At 41.1% G+C, this 17,595-nt stretch overlaps 1 protein-coding gene across 1 annotated transcript in view; it reads left to right on the top strand.

The window, feature by feature from the left end:
* The first annotated feature begins 4,617 nt into the window (after nt 1-4,617).
* Rasef (RAS and EF-hand domain containing) overlaps nt 4,618-17,595 on the top strand; it is a 73,234-nt gene continuing 60,256 nt past the window's right edge. The window contains 2 exon segments of the mRNA XM_028873946.2: nt 4,618-5,149; nt 5,152-5,305. Coding sequence (XP_028729779.1) covers nt 4,966-5,149; nt 5,152-5,305 — 338 coding nt within the window. The 5' untranslated portion in view covers nt 4,618-4,965.

The raw sequence follows: 17,595 nt of genomic DNA, 5'->3' as shown, positions 1-17,595 counted from the left end.
AAAGTAACTCTGGGATATTCCTAAAACTGATCATGTTTGCTAGAAACCTCCTAATGCAAGAAATCCATGGAATCTATTTAAAGGGTTGTGGTGATATTGTGTTCCCCAAAATATCGTGTACCCTAATAAATTTATCTGGGGTCAGAGAATGTAACAGCCTCTAGATAGACATAGAGGCCAGAAAATGGTGGCACTCATACCTTTAATCCTAGCATTCCAGAGGCAGAGGTCTGTCTGGATCTCTGTGAGTTCAAAGCCACACTGGAAACAGCCAGGCGTGGTAACAAGAGCCTTTAATTCCAGGAATTGATGGCAGGAAGCAGAAAGGTATTTAAGACATGAGGACAAGGAACTAGGCCTGGTTAAGCTTTTAGGCTTTTAGCAGCAGTTCAGCTGAGATCCATTTGGATGAGGACACAGAGGTTTTCAGTCTGAGGAATCAGGATCAGCTGAGGAATTGGCAAGGTGAAGTGGCTGTGGCTTGTTCTGCTTTTCTGATCTTCCAGCGTTCACCCCAATACCTGGCTTTGGGTTTGTTCTTATTAATAAGACCATTTAAGATTCGTGCTACAAAGGGTGATGGAATTTATTAGGGAAGAAAACTCACTGCAGCATGGGAGATTTATCCTAGGGTCCTGGAAAGCTGAGTTATAGTCCCATGCTATATTCTTCCGCCTGGTCCTTCTCAGCCTGCAAACCCATGAGGGAGAGAAAACAGCAGTATATGTGCATCTCAGGTCTTAAGGATAGCCAAGAAGCCATGCCCCAGGGCCATAGGCAGGTAGAGCAGTTACCTGCTATGTCTCTAGGGCTGTACTTCAGGATCATGGAACAGATATTCATTACAACTGCCCTCCCAAGAGTAAACAATAGAGATAACTGAGAGTCATTCTCACGCAAGTCAACCTGTAAAAAGAAGCAGGCACCAGCCAAGTCTCCAGTAAGACGGGTAGATAGCTGAGCCACCTGGTAGGGACACTCTCCAACCTAATGATTGCCTGTAGTTTTGCAATGTGATCCAGGTTTCCAATTCAGTGAGCTGTCACTATTGCTAGAGTGAGCTTTGTTGATACAACTGTCTTTGAGCCATTTCTGCTCTTGTAAGCAACCCCTCATCCATGGTCTTAGTTAAGGTTTCTAATGCTGTGAAGAGACATCATGACCATGGCAAATCTTATAAAATAAAATATTTAATTGGGGCTAGCTTACAGTTTAGAGGTTTAGTCCATTATCATCATGGAGAGTGACATGCAGGCAGACGTGATGCTGGCAAAGGAGATGAGAGTTCTACATCTTGACCCACAGGCAGCAGAAGCACCCATGTGGCACACTATGAGAAGCATAGATCTCAAAACCCACTCCACAGTGACACATTTCGTCCAAGAAGGCCATACCTCCTAAGAGTGCCACTCCCTTTAGGGGCCATTTTCTTTAAAACCACCACATTCATATTCCTATAAATAATCTCAATAAAACTCACTTGTTCATAAAGTTGAACTTTGGTGGTATCTATATTTTGGTCTGTTATGGGCTCCCTGTCTGGGGGTGAGTCAATGAGTGTGTTGCATTTCCCTAGGAAAAGTTATACGACTGGGAACATATCAAGTAACTAATCGAGAAAATTGGTACTGTTTCTGTGACCATGTTAATAGGGCTTTTGAAATGGCTTGTGAGTTGAATGTGAAAGAATTTGGAAGTATGGACTAGAAGAGCCCTTGAGTATAGCTTAATGGATATTCTGGTGAAAGGTCATAAGACTAGAATACCAAGAGAACTGCAAACAGTGGAAGCCCACCTCAGGAGGTTTCACAAGAAACAGATTCTATCAGGAACTGAGATAAGAGCCATTTATGTAATATTCTGGCAAAAAAATCTGGCTGCCTTTTGCCTTTGCCTTGAGCACTTGATTGGAGAAAAATTTACAGGCAAGGGACTAATCATTTGATAATGTTGTGGCTATTGCTCAACATTTTCAGCTAACTCTCCAGCAGGAGAGCAAAAAGATAAGAAAAATGTGAATTTTGGAGTGGAAAGTTGTATAAGCTGGTTTAAAAGAGAGTGCAGATGACAAAACATCTGTAGTACTGAAGAGTTCAGCATCACCGAAGAGAAAGCCTGTGCTCTGCGACAGAGCATAGTAAAGTTTCCCTAAGGGCCAGACCTTACCCAAGAAAGGTCCATGTTGTAAAGGAGAGAGAGCCTAAACTGAAACTATGGCTTGAAGGAGTTCCCTGTTCATAAGCAACCACCTAAGGACGTGTTGCTCATTGTTGGTACACAGAAGCCAACATAGCTATGGCCTTAGGGATCCATGCTCCAACCAGAGCTGGTAGTAGCACTTAGCATTGTCATCCACATTGTATGGATTCTACAGGCATGAAAGATGTAGGATTGAGGTTGAGTCCAGTACTGAATAGAAAAAAAAGGAAGCAAGCTAAGTAGAAGCATTTACCTTTGTCTGCTTCCTAATAGTGGATGCAATATGACCAGACCCATCCTGCTCCTGGTGCTACGTCTACTCTGTCATGATGGAATGTATACTCAGAAACTGTTAGCCAATAAACCCTTCTTTCCTTAACTTGCTTTTATAAGTCACTTTGTCATGGTAACAGATAACTAATATACAGCATCACAATGAAAAGAGATGGCCATAAAATACAACCCTAACGGTAGAGGAAATTAATAACATGACTACTATGAAAGTAATCCAAATGTATTTTCATTGTCCAGGAGCTTGAGAAACCTTTCAGTGAGCCTTATGACAGACTGAGGGTTTCCTGGAAGTGGAAACCCAAGGGGAGTTTTTCTTTGTTGTTGTTGTTATTATTATTATTATTATTATTATTATTATTATTATTATGTGACTAGGTCTTGCTATGCAGCCAAAACTGGCCTTGAACTCATGGAAATCCTCCTTCTTCAGAATCCCTGGTGTTGGGATTAGAGGCTTGAGTAACTGCTTATCTGGGCAATAATGAAATGGCACAGTTTTAAAGACACGATGCATAAAGGAGTCAGTGTCAAGGAAACAACATTGTCAGTACAGATGTTTAAAACCAAAGGAATATGTGATATTCATATGTTTTGTTTAGAGAAAAAAAGGACAAAACCAAAATGGTTCTGCTCTTTGTTTAACCCTGTGACCTATAACAGTTGGTATAGTCCTGGCTCAAACATTAGGGGAGTAACCAGCCACTGTTTGGATTTAAGGACCGCTCCATGAGATAGAACCCATACCTGACACTGCTAAAGTTGCCTAGAACCTACAACTACATAGAGCATGGGCTTAGGGAAACACCCACTACTCTTACTCTGCTAAAGGACATAACAATAAAATGACTCCTAATGATAAATTGCTATACTCACAGATCAGTGCTTTGCTCAGTCATCAGAGCAGCTGCATCTTGCAATCGATAGTAATAACACAGGGACCCACAACTGAACAATGCACAGAGGGTGACTCTGTGGAGCATTCAGCCCTAAATGGGATGACATTATCAAACCCCTCTCTTCAAGGTTTCCAGGAATCTACGTGAAGGTGGTGGCACAAAGATTGTAAGGGGTAGTAGATGACTTCAAGGCAACAATGTGTTCCAGACACAATAGGACTGATGTGCAAATGAACTAACAAGACTGTGGCAGCCATGTTCATGCCCGCCGAAATCGCAACACTGTAAAGCAGAAGTGGCTGCAAAGTCCCACCCCTAATCAAGAAACCATATGCAATTGCTACCTGGTGGCAGATGGAAACTCAGTTTGTGCCAACGGAGTGTCACTGGGTATATCAACCACACTGCAGTGCAGGCCACATGCCCAGGAGTGCTTGGTCAGCACCAAACAAACTCCATGCCCCCTGCCCTGCCCCGGGCTTTTTGTTGTGTTCTAGTATTTTTTTTTTTCCTTACTATTTTTTGTTTCTTTGTTTGAATAATTTGTTTGGTTGTTTTGTTTCTTGAGAAACACAGAGAGAAAGCATAAAGTTGGGTGTGGAAGGTGGTGAGGAGGGGAGAGTAGGGAGAAATTGGGGTAGGGGAAAACATATCAAAAATATATTATATAACTTTTTTTTTTTTTCAATAAAAACTTAAAAAGAAACCGGTCGTGGTGGTTTAATCCCAGCACTTGGGAGGCAGAGGCAGGTGGATCTCTGTGAGTTCGAGGCCACCTGGTCTACAAATCAAGTTCCAGGACATCTAAGACTGTTAACGGAGAGATTCTCGAAAAGCAAAAAAGAAAGTAATAAAGTAAGAAAAAAAAAAAAAAAGAATGCTAGTTCTAAGTGATTTGGGCATTAGTTTTCTCTAAAGCCGAAGAGTCACGGAGTGACAAAAATTGTTTCAATTTAGGCATATGGAAGATCAATGTGACAATTCCAATTTCCGTAAAATTAGAGAAAGGTCTTATGGCCCTTTCTTCTTTAATTTTTAAAAAGTAAAGTTGTGTATAGGCAAAGTTATCAAGTGTCTGAAATTAAGAGAAAATAAATACAATGCCAATAACTTTGGCCAGTTTGGAACTTATCCCCACCCACCTTTTCCCCTTTTGTCAGGGAGTTAGCACTCCATGGGCAGGCAGGCAGCATCTGTATTCAGGGTTCAGAAAAGGAGAAGTTGCGTAACAGGCCTTTAAGATCTGGGCAGAGTGCCCCTAGTTTCTGCTAAGTCTCCAAAAGTCCCAAAGCCGAACAGAAAGACCGTCCAGCTGCTGCAGATGAAAGCCTGGGAGCCAAGCTGTGTCTTTGCTCCACCATAGGTGGAGCCGACCGGTTGGGAGGCGCCAAGTGGCACTCAGTAGCTCCGGGCAGCAATCTGGCGGCTGCAGCTGGAGGCAAGCGCCTCTCTCGGCCTGCGCCCCGCCTCATCCGGACATCCCCGCCCGCGGCAGGTGGGCAGGTGGCAGAACCGGCCCGACCTGCTCCTCTGGCCGAGCCCAGGAGCCCGGAGTCCGGCGGTGGCCAGCGGCGCCATGGAGGCGGACGCGGACCCCGAGGAGCTGGCGCGGCTGCGCTCGGTCTTCGCCGCCTACGACACGAAGGGCTCCGGGCGCCTGGAGCGTGCCGAGTTCGGCGCGCTCTGCGCCGAGCTGCACGTGGCTGAGGCCGAAGCGGAGGCGGTGTTCCTGGGGCTCGACACCGACTGCGATGGTGCCATCACTTCCCGGAGTTCGCGCGCGGCTTCCGCGGAGCGTTCGGCCGGGACAGTGCGGAATCCCCAGGCGCCTGGGACGCGGCAGAACCCGAGAGCCCGGGTCCGGCTTGGCTGGACTTCCACGAGCGCCTAGGAGACGAGTCCCGACTCATTCCCAGGTACGTGGTCCTGCGAGCGCTGGAGGCGGGCTCTATGCAATGGGGATACCCAATCTGTGAGTTGCTTTTTCTGTTCAACAACTGGTGGTGACTTTTCCGAAAAGGATAAGAGATCTGGTGTTACTGGTAGGGAAGAAGTTCCCTGAGTGAGGTTTGAGCACTTCCTGAAAGGACCCGGGTGACTGACACCTGTAGCCTCCCTCTGAAGCGGCCAAGGCTGGCACACTCTTGGTGGCTCACCTGGCCTGGCGGGTCACCCTACTGCTGCTTCCCAGCTGCACTCAGAGGCTAGCCTAGGCAGTTTGCCAGCTTGGCATACTATACAAAAGTTGTGCACTTGTTGTTTGCTAAGGCCGAAAACGAAGCTGCAGTACCACTGGATACACATTCTCATTGATGTGCACTACATCACTCGTTTTATTTTAAGGATACCTTGGAAAGTTGGTTTATCTGTTTCTGACTGAACAAGAAAGAATCCTAGAAATTTAAATTCAGGAGCCTCAAGGGCCTTGCGTAGTTAATTAAAGTCAGAAAATTGATCCCAGGACTTCTCTGCTGAAAATTGTTTTTATTCAGTAAGTAAAATGAGACAGTCACACCATATATTCTCTGACTTTACTTTAATAAGAATAACTAATTTTCAAGTTATTAACTTTATTCTCAACGAGGGGAGGACTACAGGGCGATTTTAGGATCAGACCTTCACTCTCCTCTCGCTGTGTTTCTGCTTTTCTCTGAAAGTTTTTCTGCGTTGTGTTTATAATTTAGCCGCAGTCTTACTGAGCACTGGATGCTGTTAAGACCTGAAAGGCTGCATTTTAAGTGTCAGTTTCTGTATCTAAGACTTAGGTCTCAGAGAAAGGAGGTGTCGTGCTCCTTCAGATTGCTCCACAACACATGCTTTGTCATCCCAGTTTCTCTGGTTGATAAGGGAATTTTGTGCAGGGAGGTTGAGTGACTCACTGTGACATTATTTGAGAAACTGGGTGTGAGGGCTAATCCCTTGCATACACGTGGGGGAAAAACAAACTCCACAGTGTCTCACTCAGGGAAGGAGAAAAAAGAAAAACACTGTTGCTGCAGACTATGGCTTTTCTTTTAGCCGTCTTTCCAGCACATTTGGTTGTTTATTTATTTATTTTTATTAACGATTTAAGAACGAAGTAGGGAGAGATACTGTCTGTGTGTAGGTATGATCATGTTCCCCTTTTCCTGATTAGATTTCATCAGCAGACGTATGACACTTAACCTCTCAATGATTATATTGACTTTTCTACAATCAGTTGACAAACCAGGACTTAACTAGTGGATGATTATCATCATCCTTTCCAAAGGCTGTCAAAGGTCACTAAAGGTATCAGTGTCACCTGACAGACTTCTGTCCTAAGCCCTTCTTATGGAAAGTTAACAAGTACAATGTTTGCCTTTCTGTGTTGTTCACCGGAAAAAGAACCAAACTGAGTTGAGCCACCTGATTGTTGCCATGGCAGCAATAAACTGTTTTGGTAAGTTGGAGTGCTGGCACTCTACTTCCTCATACAGTGGTTCACTTTTTTCCTTTCTTCTGTCTATTCTTGATCAAAAAACACAACAAAACAAAAACCTCACAGCTTTTTGTTATTGAAATTCTGCTGCATTAATATGGGCAAATTCATGCTACAAATGCTTTTGGATGCCCCATAGATGCCAATACTACCTTAGGCATTGTTTCCCACCCCTGGAGAAAAAGAAAAGGAAGGATAACAAGTTCATATAGATATTTCTTTAAATTATTCAATGTCTTAAATATTCCTTTAAATAGTATGTAAAGACCGCTGGGCAATTTGCAGGAAACACAAATTGTTGACTGCTGTATCTGAGAATTTTCTTTAGGATTAAAAAAAATGATTTATTTTATTTTTAGTTATTTTTATCTGTCTGTGGGTATGTGCAGGTCTCCTCAGAGACTTCAGGTGTGTTAGAGATAGTTGTGAGCTGCCCAATGTGGGTGCTGGGAACCAAACTCAGTTCTTCTGGAAGAGCATCCAGTGCTCTTATGTGCTGAGCCATCTCTCCAGCCCCAAAGTCTTGAATTTTCTAATCTTTAAGAAAAATGGTACTTGTTCATTTTACTATGTGACATATTGGGGTTGATTTGATATAAAATACTGTTTTCTTCTGCAGGAATAATGAACCCTCCAGGAAGATGTGGCATTCTAGCTTGTTCCCAAACTCATACTCTGTCTTATTTGATGGTGTACTCCCCCATGCCTGTCTTATAACAAAAATACACTAGATACCAGAATGTCCTTCCTGTAGAGGTAAAACATGGTAGTACTGACTACTTTTACATTTCAGCAAATGCTTACTGATTTTACATTTACAAATGTTTTACATTCAAGCAAAATATTAAGTCATTTTTGGTTTAAACTCCACAATCCACAATAATTTTGAGGTTAGAAAAGAAATTAAATTGTACTGTTAAGGAATGTAAATGGCCTTTGTGATGTGGGTTAATACATGCATGAGTTTGTTTCCTCTTAGGAAACTGAGGAACTGTTTCCCTTACATTCTGGAAGTTTGTGACCTGTAACCTAGCATCTGGCAGATATAAAGATAGAATGTGGTCTCATAGCAGTGAAACCAGAACAGGAAGCAAAGTTAAGCAAGCACTTATGAAAGAGTTTAGTAGGGAGAGCGGTGCTAGGTCAAGGGAGGTTCTAGAGGTAGGGAGAGAAATGACTGGGATGTGATGTCCAGGTATAGAGCAGATTAGAATGCAGCCTAGAAAATTCCTGGAGCCTGGGTCATTATATTGGCAAAAAGGAGTTTTGTTGATTGAGTTCTTGGCTCTTGCATATGTAAAGAGAAATGATCCCAGGCTAGTTTTCACCATTCTTTGGGTAGAGTCCACCACTGCTTTTCAAAGTTCTTGTGATACTGGTCCATACTGAATGAAGTAGACACTTCAGGAAGATTCTCGGTTCCTGTTTCCCAGAGAAAGGAATTGACCAGAGATAGGTAGGTAGTAGCAGAAACAGAAACAGTTTATTAGAAAAAGACATACTGCCGGGCGGTGGTGGCACACGCCTTTAATCCCAGCACTTGGGAGGCAGAGCCAGGCGGATCTCTGTGAGTTCGAGGCCAGCCTGAGCTACCAAGTGAGTTCCAGGAAAAGGCGCAAAGCTACACAGAGAAACCCTGTCTGGAAAAACCAAAAAAAAAAAAAAAAAAAAAAAAAAAAAAAAAAAAAAAGACATACTTCCATACTTCCAGGGGAGGAAAGTTTAGAAATTCAGTGACTGTTATGTAAAGAATTGAGGCTTTTATCTTAGATTTTTCAGCCTTTGGGAGCCATTAGTACAGGTTAAACTTTCTTGTTCAAGCTGTTACATGTCCTTTTTGTTTAAATTGACTGATTCTTTGACAAATTCGTACATTTATATAATACACTCTAGTCACATTATTTCCTCTGACCTATCTTATCCTCCCCCACTCATTCTCTCCCCCTCCTATCACATCTCCATACCACTTTCAGGTATTTATTTTTGCTTTGTGATCCACTCGGTTTAACCAGGGATACTCATCTGGGAATGGATGTGAAACTATGGCCTTTTCTGTTTGTTTGGATAAAAATCCAAAAGTAACTTGGGGAGGAAAGGTTCATTTCATCTTACACTTCTTAGGCTACAGTTCATCACTGAAGCAAGTCAGGGAAGGAGCTCAAGGCAGGAGCCTGGAGGCAGTAACTGGACCAGGAGCCATGGAAGAGTGCTGCTTACTGGCTCACTCTACTGGCTTGCTCAGCCTGCTTTCATGTACACTTCAAACCCTAGGGGTAACACCCTCCACAGAGGGCTGGACTCTCCCACATCAATTTCCAGTTAAGAAAATGCCCCACTGTCTTGCCTATAGGCTAGTCTATGAAGCATTTTCTTCTGTGATTCCCTCTCCTTAGTTAGCTGTGGATTGTGTCAAGTTGACAAAAACAAAAACCAACCAACCTAACAAACAAACAAACAAATAAAAACAAACCAAAATTAAACCAGGACAAAAAAAAATCACCTACCAGGACAGCTCTCCACTGGAGCATGAGTAACTTACCTGTGGCTATATCACTGAAGACAATGATGTCTTGTCTCCTCTTACTCCCCTGCCCCTCCCCCATAACCCTCAACTGTCATTGGTCCCCTAGTCAGAGTGAAGTCCTATAAACCCCTATGAGTCCCTTTGCATCTATGACTACATGTTTACTGGCCAGTATCGTGTAGAAACTATGCTGCTGTAAAGTTGAGTGCCATAACCATGTCATGCCGATAAAACACTACTCTGTGACCCATTTTCCTATGGTTAAACTCTTATATTCTCTTGTCTTCTTTTAAGTGATGTGTACTGAACTTTGGAAGGGGAAATGTTGGTGTCTCATTTAATGCTGAGTACTCAGCACTCGCTTTTCTTAGCACCTTGACGAAGTGTGAACTACATTAACAACTAGTCACTGCATAGAGAAGCTTCTTTAATCAAGGCTGAGGACAGCACTAATCTATGAATATAAAGATAAATATTTGAGAGGCAGTTTGACAATACGTCCATTTAACAAAATGTATTTGTAACTTTGGTGGTTTGATTAAGATGCTCCATTATCTTGGTCTCTGAATACTTGGTCCTCAGTTGGTGGTGCTGGTTGGGAGGTTTAGGAAATGTGACCTTGTTGAAGAAGGTATGTCATTGGAGGCAGCTTTGAGAGTTTGGAGACCCTTGCCATTTTGAGTTTATTCTTGAGGCTTCCTGCTTGGGGTTCAAGATGTGAGTTTTCAGCAGGTTGTTCCAGCTGCCTTGCCTACCTCCTCTGCTCTGATATCATGAACTCTAACCCTCTGAAACCACATGCACAAATAAACTCTTTCATTTATAAAATGTCTTGGGCATGGTGCTCTAGTACAACAACAGAAAAGTAACAGGAATGAGTCAAGACTTTATCTGGGGAAGGAGGAGGACAGCACTTACAAAGAGAGGGAGGAAGATAACTGTATTGGTTACTTTTCTATTATAGTGATAAAGCACTCCATGACTAAGGAGACTTATAGAAGAAAGTGTGACCTGGACCAACAGGTTGTTCTTCAGGGACAAGTTCCTAAGGGAGAGGGCTGGTGATGAGAAAATAAAGAAGATAAGAAAGTTATGATCAGGAGATCTTGCATAAGTTGATGGCTTATACCAAGCAAGTTTATTAAGAAATAAAGCAACTTCTATATAGTTTTCAGGGGAAAACTAGGACAGACTCACAGGAAGCTAATCAAGCAATACTGTACAAAAGGAACACAGGATCTCAAGTGCATCACCAAATCAGGAACACAATGGCTTTGGAACCAATAACTTCATTCTCATCAGGGGAAAAAATCAGGTTCCCAGAACTGAAACCGTAACTCCTTTGAGGCCCTGGCCCCAGCCCCATTCTAGATATTGCTAAGTCTGCCCCTGGGCAAGAACACAGAACTAGCACTCTCTTTGTTCTTTTATCAATGCCTCTGAGAAAGACTTGGATCAGCCCGGCTCCCAACAGAAGGGATTATTTAGTTCCAGAGTCTATCATGGCTGCAAAGCAAGCAGCAGACATGGTAGCCAGGGTAAAAGCTGAGGCCTCTTGTCTTGAACCAACCAGAGAAAGGACAACTGGTAATGGTGGGTAGATTTGAAACCACAAAGTTGGTCCTGAGTGACCTACTTTCTCCAGCAAGACCACACCTCTTAAACCTACTCAAACAGTACTACCAACTGGGGACCAATTATTCAAATAGCTGATCCTATAGGGAACTTATCATTCAAACCACTACACAGAACAACAGAAGTAGGTTCTCCCCTAGTGCCTATCACCTCTCCAGCTATGGGCCTTTGACCATGTACACAGCTGTTTGAACACTTGGTCTCCAGCTGGGGGTGCTGTCTGAGTAGGTTTAGGGCACTGATTCTTTTATTAGGGATGGGCTTCAGGTCTGATCAGAAATCAGTTGCTGATTCCCTTCAAATAGTTGTGCCATTGTTTCACCAATGAGCATCTCTTGCAAGCAAGTTGATATTCTAGACAGGGGATAAATTTGGGGAAGACTATTGCTGACTTTTCTCCCCTAGGGGCCGGGATAGTGACTTCCTACACTATGAAATATGTAGAAAGCTTTCAGGTCAGTTCTAGCATGGTTTCTTTGTATTCTGTGACCAAATGTGTGTTGTCTTCAGCAACAGGATCACCCAGTTATGGTGAGCAACCAGTAGCAATGGCTATAACCTCCAAAGTTTGAGGGACCTCTGCGGTATCATCTCATTAGCATCATACATCTCCATGGAGACGTGTTCATTTTACTGCTGTAATGAACTATAGTCACCTCCAGACAATTTGGAGTGCCTTGCTCTTGAATTGCTTGTATTATTTCCTTCAACTGTTTGTTTTCACAGGCCTTATTTAGGCATTTGTTCATATCCTCTTTCATAGTATTGAATACTGTTTTTACCATTTCTCTCTTTTTAATTATTTTATTGAAATTTTTTTCATGCAATATATTTTGATCATTCTTCTTCCCTAATTCCCCCCAGATCTTTTCCACCTTCCTACCTACACAACTTTCTCTTTCTCCCTAAAAAACAAAAAAGAAACAGAACAAGAAAAAAAATCAAGAAACATTAAAAAACTCCATAAAATCAATATCAAAATAAATAAATAAAAGATCCATAAGATAATAAACAATGTGAAAACAAAGCAAAATAAAACAAAAAGCCCATAAAAATACCACTGGGTTCATTTTGTTTTGGACAACTACTCATGGACATGGGGCCTTTCCTTGAAGTGTGGCTAATATATTCCATGAGACTCCATTGGAGAAAACTGATTTTCCTTTTGCCAATGGGTATGGATTGTAGATAGCTTCTTGGTTAGGGCTTGGACCCTGTGCCCACATACCACTCTCAGTACTGGGACCCTGTCTAGGAGGTCTTGTCCATGCTGCCACAGTCTCTGAGTTTGTATGTCAGTCCTGTTGTGTCCAGAAGACATCTTTTGTTTGGCTCTTACTGTCTTTCTGCCTCCTCTTCTTCATGGCTCCCTAGACCTTGAAGGGAGGGATTTGATGAAACCATCCCATTTAGGACTGGATGTTTCAAAGTTGCTCACTCTGTACATTGGCTTGTTGTGGCTGTCTGTGTTAATCTTCATCTATGTAAGAAGAAGCTTCTCTGATGTGGGTTGAGCTAGGCACTGATTTATGAGTCTAGCAGTGTGTCATTAAGAGTCATCTTTTTGCTATGCTCCTTTAAGGGAGTAATTGTAGTAGTAGGTTTTCCATTAGGCCCCAGTTACCTGCCAAAGTCTCAGATTCTTGGCCATTTTGGCAGTGCCAGGTAGGGGCTACATCTTAAGGAGTGGGCCTTAAGTCTAATAAAAAAGTGCTTGTGCCACTATTGCACCAGTATATCTTGCAGGCAGGTCACCGTTGTAGGTCACAGGGCTTGCAGCTGGGTGATACTGATAATTACTGCTTTCCTCTGGTAACATGCAGTATATTGTACCATGAATGCTCGTCAGTTGGGGTGATGCTTCTAGTGAGGCTCCAGTTTGAGTCTATGTCTTTGTACATATTTATAGTCACTGTCTTGTAATAATTGTTCTAGAAGTAATAATTATCTGGAAGTTGCTTTTTTTTTCCAGAGAATATTTTAATGAGGTTGCTAGTTTGTGGAGGAGATATGTTGTCTTGTTTATTCATGTTGTTTGACTTTTTGTGATGAGTCTTAGGCATCTAGCATTTGGTTATTGATAGTGTTTTCTGGTGTGGATGTCTAGTCTGACATTTGATGAGTGCTTGTTTGGATTCTTGTTTGCAGTTACTCCATATTGTCAGTTCGTGGTCCAACAAAATTGTGTTTGTTGTTCATTCTTCTGGCCACTGTGCATTGGTGTGGGAATGGGGTGTCAGAAGTCATCTCAGCATGGTTAGGGATAGGTACGAAATCTGAACCCGGATTAAACCTTCTGTGGGCTTAGAAGATTTCTGTAAATATCTTCAGAAGTTTGTGCGGGGCTTATCAGATTTTGTGGGTGATTCTGGAGTTCATGATCTGCCAGCTCTGGGAGCTATCGTGGGTCTATGCTTTTATCCAAACTGCATGTAGCCCAGAAACCTCTTTTTTGTTTTGTACTAGCAAAGACTAAATCCACCATGCAGCTTAATGTGCCACTTGCGGCTCCCTGAAATGCTGATGCAGGGCAGGTAGTAGATAGGGTAATCTGCTTTGGACTTTCTGATTCTCAGGTAATGAGAGACTTCAACCAGACTCCAAGATGAGGAGCTCCTTTTCGTTCCCATGTCACAATGTTTTCTCCTGTTTTTCTATCCTACCTCTGCCTCAGGCTGTGTCTGTACACTTCTGTAACCAGAATACTAAAATAAAAGTGACAATCTAAAAGAAAAACTACATGATAAAAAGTCATGTTAGTTGCTTAAAATTCAAAATTCAATATCCTAAAAACCTATAGATATTTGAATAAAAATGAAAATGTAAGATTTTGCTGTCTATTTTCTTTTTTTTTAAGGTGAAGAAAGATTGAAGGAAGGAGGTGTGGGATTGTGGCTGCTTATTCATGGCAAGTAGAAAACTATAGTTCAAAAGGTGTCATCCAGTGTGGCCTTCATCCATACACTACTACTTATAGCTATATGTGACTTGCTTTCTGTGGATGCTACTCCAGGCATAAAAACCTTAACAGCCAGAGTCTTTCTTTCTCTCTCCTTCTCCTGCCACACCCCCTCTGTGTATGTATGTGTGTCACACACTTCAGCAAAGCGTTAAGTGATGTCAAAGGACCATGCATGCATGCATGCATGCATTACAGCAGAGTAGTCCTAAGATTGGATATAGACTCATATGAGGCTTGAAATTAGGCTTACAGACAGCATTCAATTGATTCTGAGTGAAAATGTGAAGGTTTTGCAAGGTTACAGTGAGGTGACTTTATGTTAAAGGTTGCATACCTGTTATCAGGTTGGTAGAGTGACTAAAATTAAAATAGGAACCCTTGAAAACTGAGGTTTGATTCCAGTTCCTGTGGTTAATATAACCATGCCCCAAGAAGCTGGTGAATTTGTTTCTGTGTGGTTAAGTCCCAGACAGCATTCAGTGATGTATGCTACTTTAATATTAGTCTTTAGGGAGAAGTAGAACCTGTGTATGAGTAAATATACACTTGTCTACATTTCCTGTTCTGGCCTAGTGAGGAGTCTGGATGATTTTCAAGAATTCACTTGTTATAGAAGCAGGTCCAAACTGCTTGACTCTGGGTGGAAGGCTGGAGACCCGGAAGGAGACTCTGGGAGGAGTGAAGGTCAACAGTGTGATTCTGTCTTATCTGGAGGTCAGCAGTGTGTGTTAAAGGCTTTGGCTGTTTGGTTGAGGTCCACCTCTCCACCATATGGGCAGAACCTGGTTTATTCAAAACCTGATCATGTGGTGCAGAAATTATGTTTGCTTGCTGTCACTGTGGCAAGATATTGAAAATGAGGATATTTAATATACTTTAAATAATATGATTTTATTGGAATACTGTTTTCTAATCTGACAAATTTTTCTTATTGTAGGCAGTTTTATAAAATGGTTCTATTCAAAGTGTTTCTTAAAAGAATGTTATTTCTGACATATATAAAGATATCCAGGGTAGTGCAGGTGTGTGTAATCCCAGGTGCTCAGGACGGAGGCATCTCAGCCATGTAAACTCTGGATGTCCTTCCCCATGTTTGAGTCTCATTCTCTATGGAGGAGGGTCTTCTTCAGTGTGATCCTGTTCTGCTGTGCTGTTTTCATAGTACTGCTTGCAGTGTTGATAGCTACATAATTATGATTATTACTGTTACTGTGATTATTAAATTAAAATTTGCAGACATTAGCAGTTGACTGCTCTCTGCAGATGAGACTGTTTTTGACTAAAGAGCACTCCTGTTGAAGTGTAATTGCAGAAGGAATGAGCATGCTCTTAGCACTTTTTTTCTTTTGATCTGAAAACCTGTGGTGACATGTACGTGCCCGGGAACCCCTGGTTGCCACTGCGGCAATCTTTGCTGTCCTTCAAAGTCCTTTTTTTTGATAAACACTTATTTTAACTTCTGTAAGACAAGACTGGTTAAAGAAAGTGTCTTCATTTATTATTCTTAGGTTTAATCATACTTAGATTCTTCAAAATTGTTGATACCTTAGGTTCATTCTACTCTGTTATGGAATATAACTGAATATAAATCAAATCAGTGAAAAATAAGGAGACCCATCAAAACATCAGTTGAGATATGTTCAATTTTAAAGAGTGAACTTGAGAATTAAATTTCATCAACAAACTCCCCTCATTAGTATGTTTAGTTCTCTCCTTTTGTTTCCAATTTGCTCAAGATTTTTAAATTGATTAATGCTTTTCAACTACTTTTGAAAAAAATATAACAAAGCTTAGGAGACTCTACAGAAATAAATGCTATCTGAGCTGATTTACTGGGTTATTCTTCAAAGATGCAAATGGGCCCAAAGGTCAGTCCAGTGACTAAAAAAGGGTCACACTTTGATCCTATTATTGTTTGTGAAGGGTAAAAACTCTGTGAGTCTGTGTTCTCGTTGGGTAGAATATCCAGACTGCCTGGTCACAGCTTTTACAGCATCACCTCCAGGTACATTTCTACTTCACAGATATCTTGTCTTCATTAGTAATTTTGTTAATTGGATGCATTTATGGGGTAAAGCCTGCTAATGTAGAACACATAAAACATATGTGTAGTATATAATGATCAAATCAGGCAGCTAATAATTCAGCCTCCTTAAATATTAGAAGAGTTGATCAACACTCAGAGGTGTGATAATTTTAACACGTGCATACTCTGTGTGCTGATCAAATTATAGGGAGCATTTCCATCTTCTTTTCATTACTTTGTGTCGGGAGCCTTCACATTCCTCTTTTCAGGTTACTCATAAATTCCCTAACAATTTGTCCTGAGCTATAACCTCCTGTTTTGCTATAGAACATTAGAAATTTCCATTTTTATCTATGTGAGTACCAGTTTTTCAATCATCTTCTGGCACTCACTTTTTGCACCCTCCTCAACCTGTGTTTATTATTATACTATCCATAATATCAGGGGTTTTTAATGAACCTAGATGTCCATCAATCTCTAGCTAATGTAAAAATATGGTATGTATATGTAGTGGAGTACTATCAATTTATGAAAATGAATGTAGTCCTGTTTTTTGAAAAATAAGGATACAGATAAAGACTATATGTTTCCCCATTGATTTTTTAATTTACTAAAAATATTTTATTTATTATTATTATTATTATTATTATTATTATGTGTGTGTGTGTGTGTGTGTGTGTGTGTGTGTGTGGTGTGTGTGTGTGTGTGTAGATGAGAGGACAGCTTTGGGATTCAGTTCTTTCCTTCAACTATGAGCCATCTATCACCATAGCAGCATTTTTCATGAAGTTGGATGTTTCACTTTGGCATAATGAACTTCTGAACACTTTGCTTTAATTCCATTCAGTGGATGGAAAAGATAAATCCATTTTGGAATTAGCACACATGAGTTTTTGAAACATCTTATACCTCCAGAAAACCAGCTCACTGACTTCTGTAAAGTTTTGTCTCTTTCTGGAGAGCATATTAATAGTTTTCACCTCATTCTTTGTATCTGTACAAGAACATCTGAAACCAGAAATGCGTGGAATTGAGAGTGGCAGTCCCTTGATCTTGTGAAATAGTCACACTTTGTAGGGAGTTTATCAGTGAACCTCTAAGACTTAGATAATATTGTTTCTTCAGATTTACATTTCTACTTTTCATGTCATTAAAGATACCACCACAGGACACTGTTGTGGAAAATAAGTGTTGACTGAAGTTTTGTTTTAAAATACATTTTGTTTCTGGGAGTCTTCAGGCCTAGCAAAATCATAGCACACATCTGCTTTCCCTTCTATGTTATGTTCCATTTGATGAGTGGTACTCATCTGTCTGTTACTATCGACTAAGTCTGAATTGTTTTTCTAGCTGTCCTCATTGACCCTTTTTGGCACCAGCATTACGTCCATGATTTATTTAATCACTCCATCCTCTTCTTTGTTGTGACAGTAAAGCTGATGAGCAGTTAGGACTTTATCAATTTTTTGGAAAAAGGGAAATTTGATGATGGTTATTTGTTTATTTATTTATTTATTTATTTATTCATTTACTTATTTATTTTTATTAAAAGATTGTCTTGGTTAAAGTTTCTATTCCTGCAACAAAACACCATGACTA

Source organism: Peromyscus leucopus, chromosome 2 (assembly GCF_004664715.2).
Source record: "Peromyscus leucopus breed LL Stock chromosome 2, UCI_PerLeu_2.1, whole genome shotgun sequence".
Lineage (NCBI taxonomy): Eukaryota > Metazoa > Chordata > Mammalia > Rodentia > Cricetidae > Peromyscus > Peromyscus leucopus.
The sequence above is the reverse complement of the archived record's forward strand: the minus strand, read 5'-3'. Positions and strand labels throughout refer to the sequence as shown.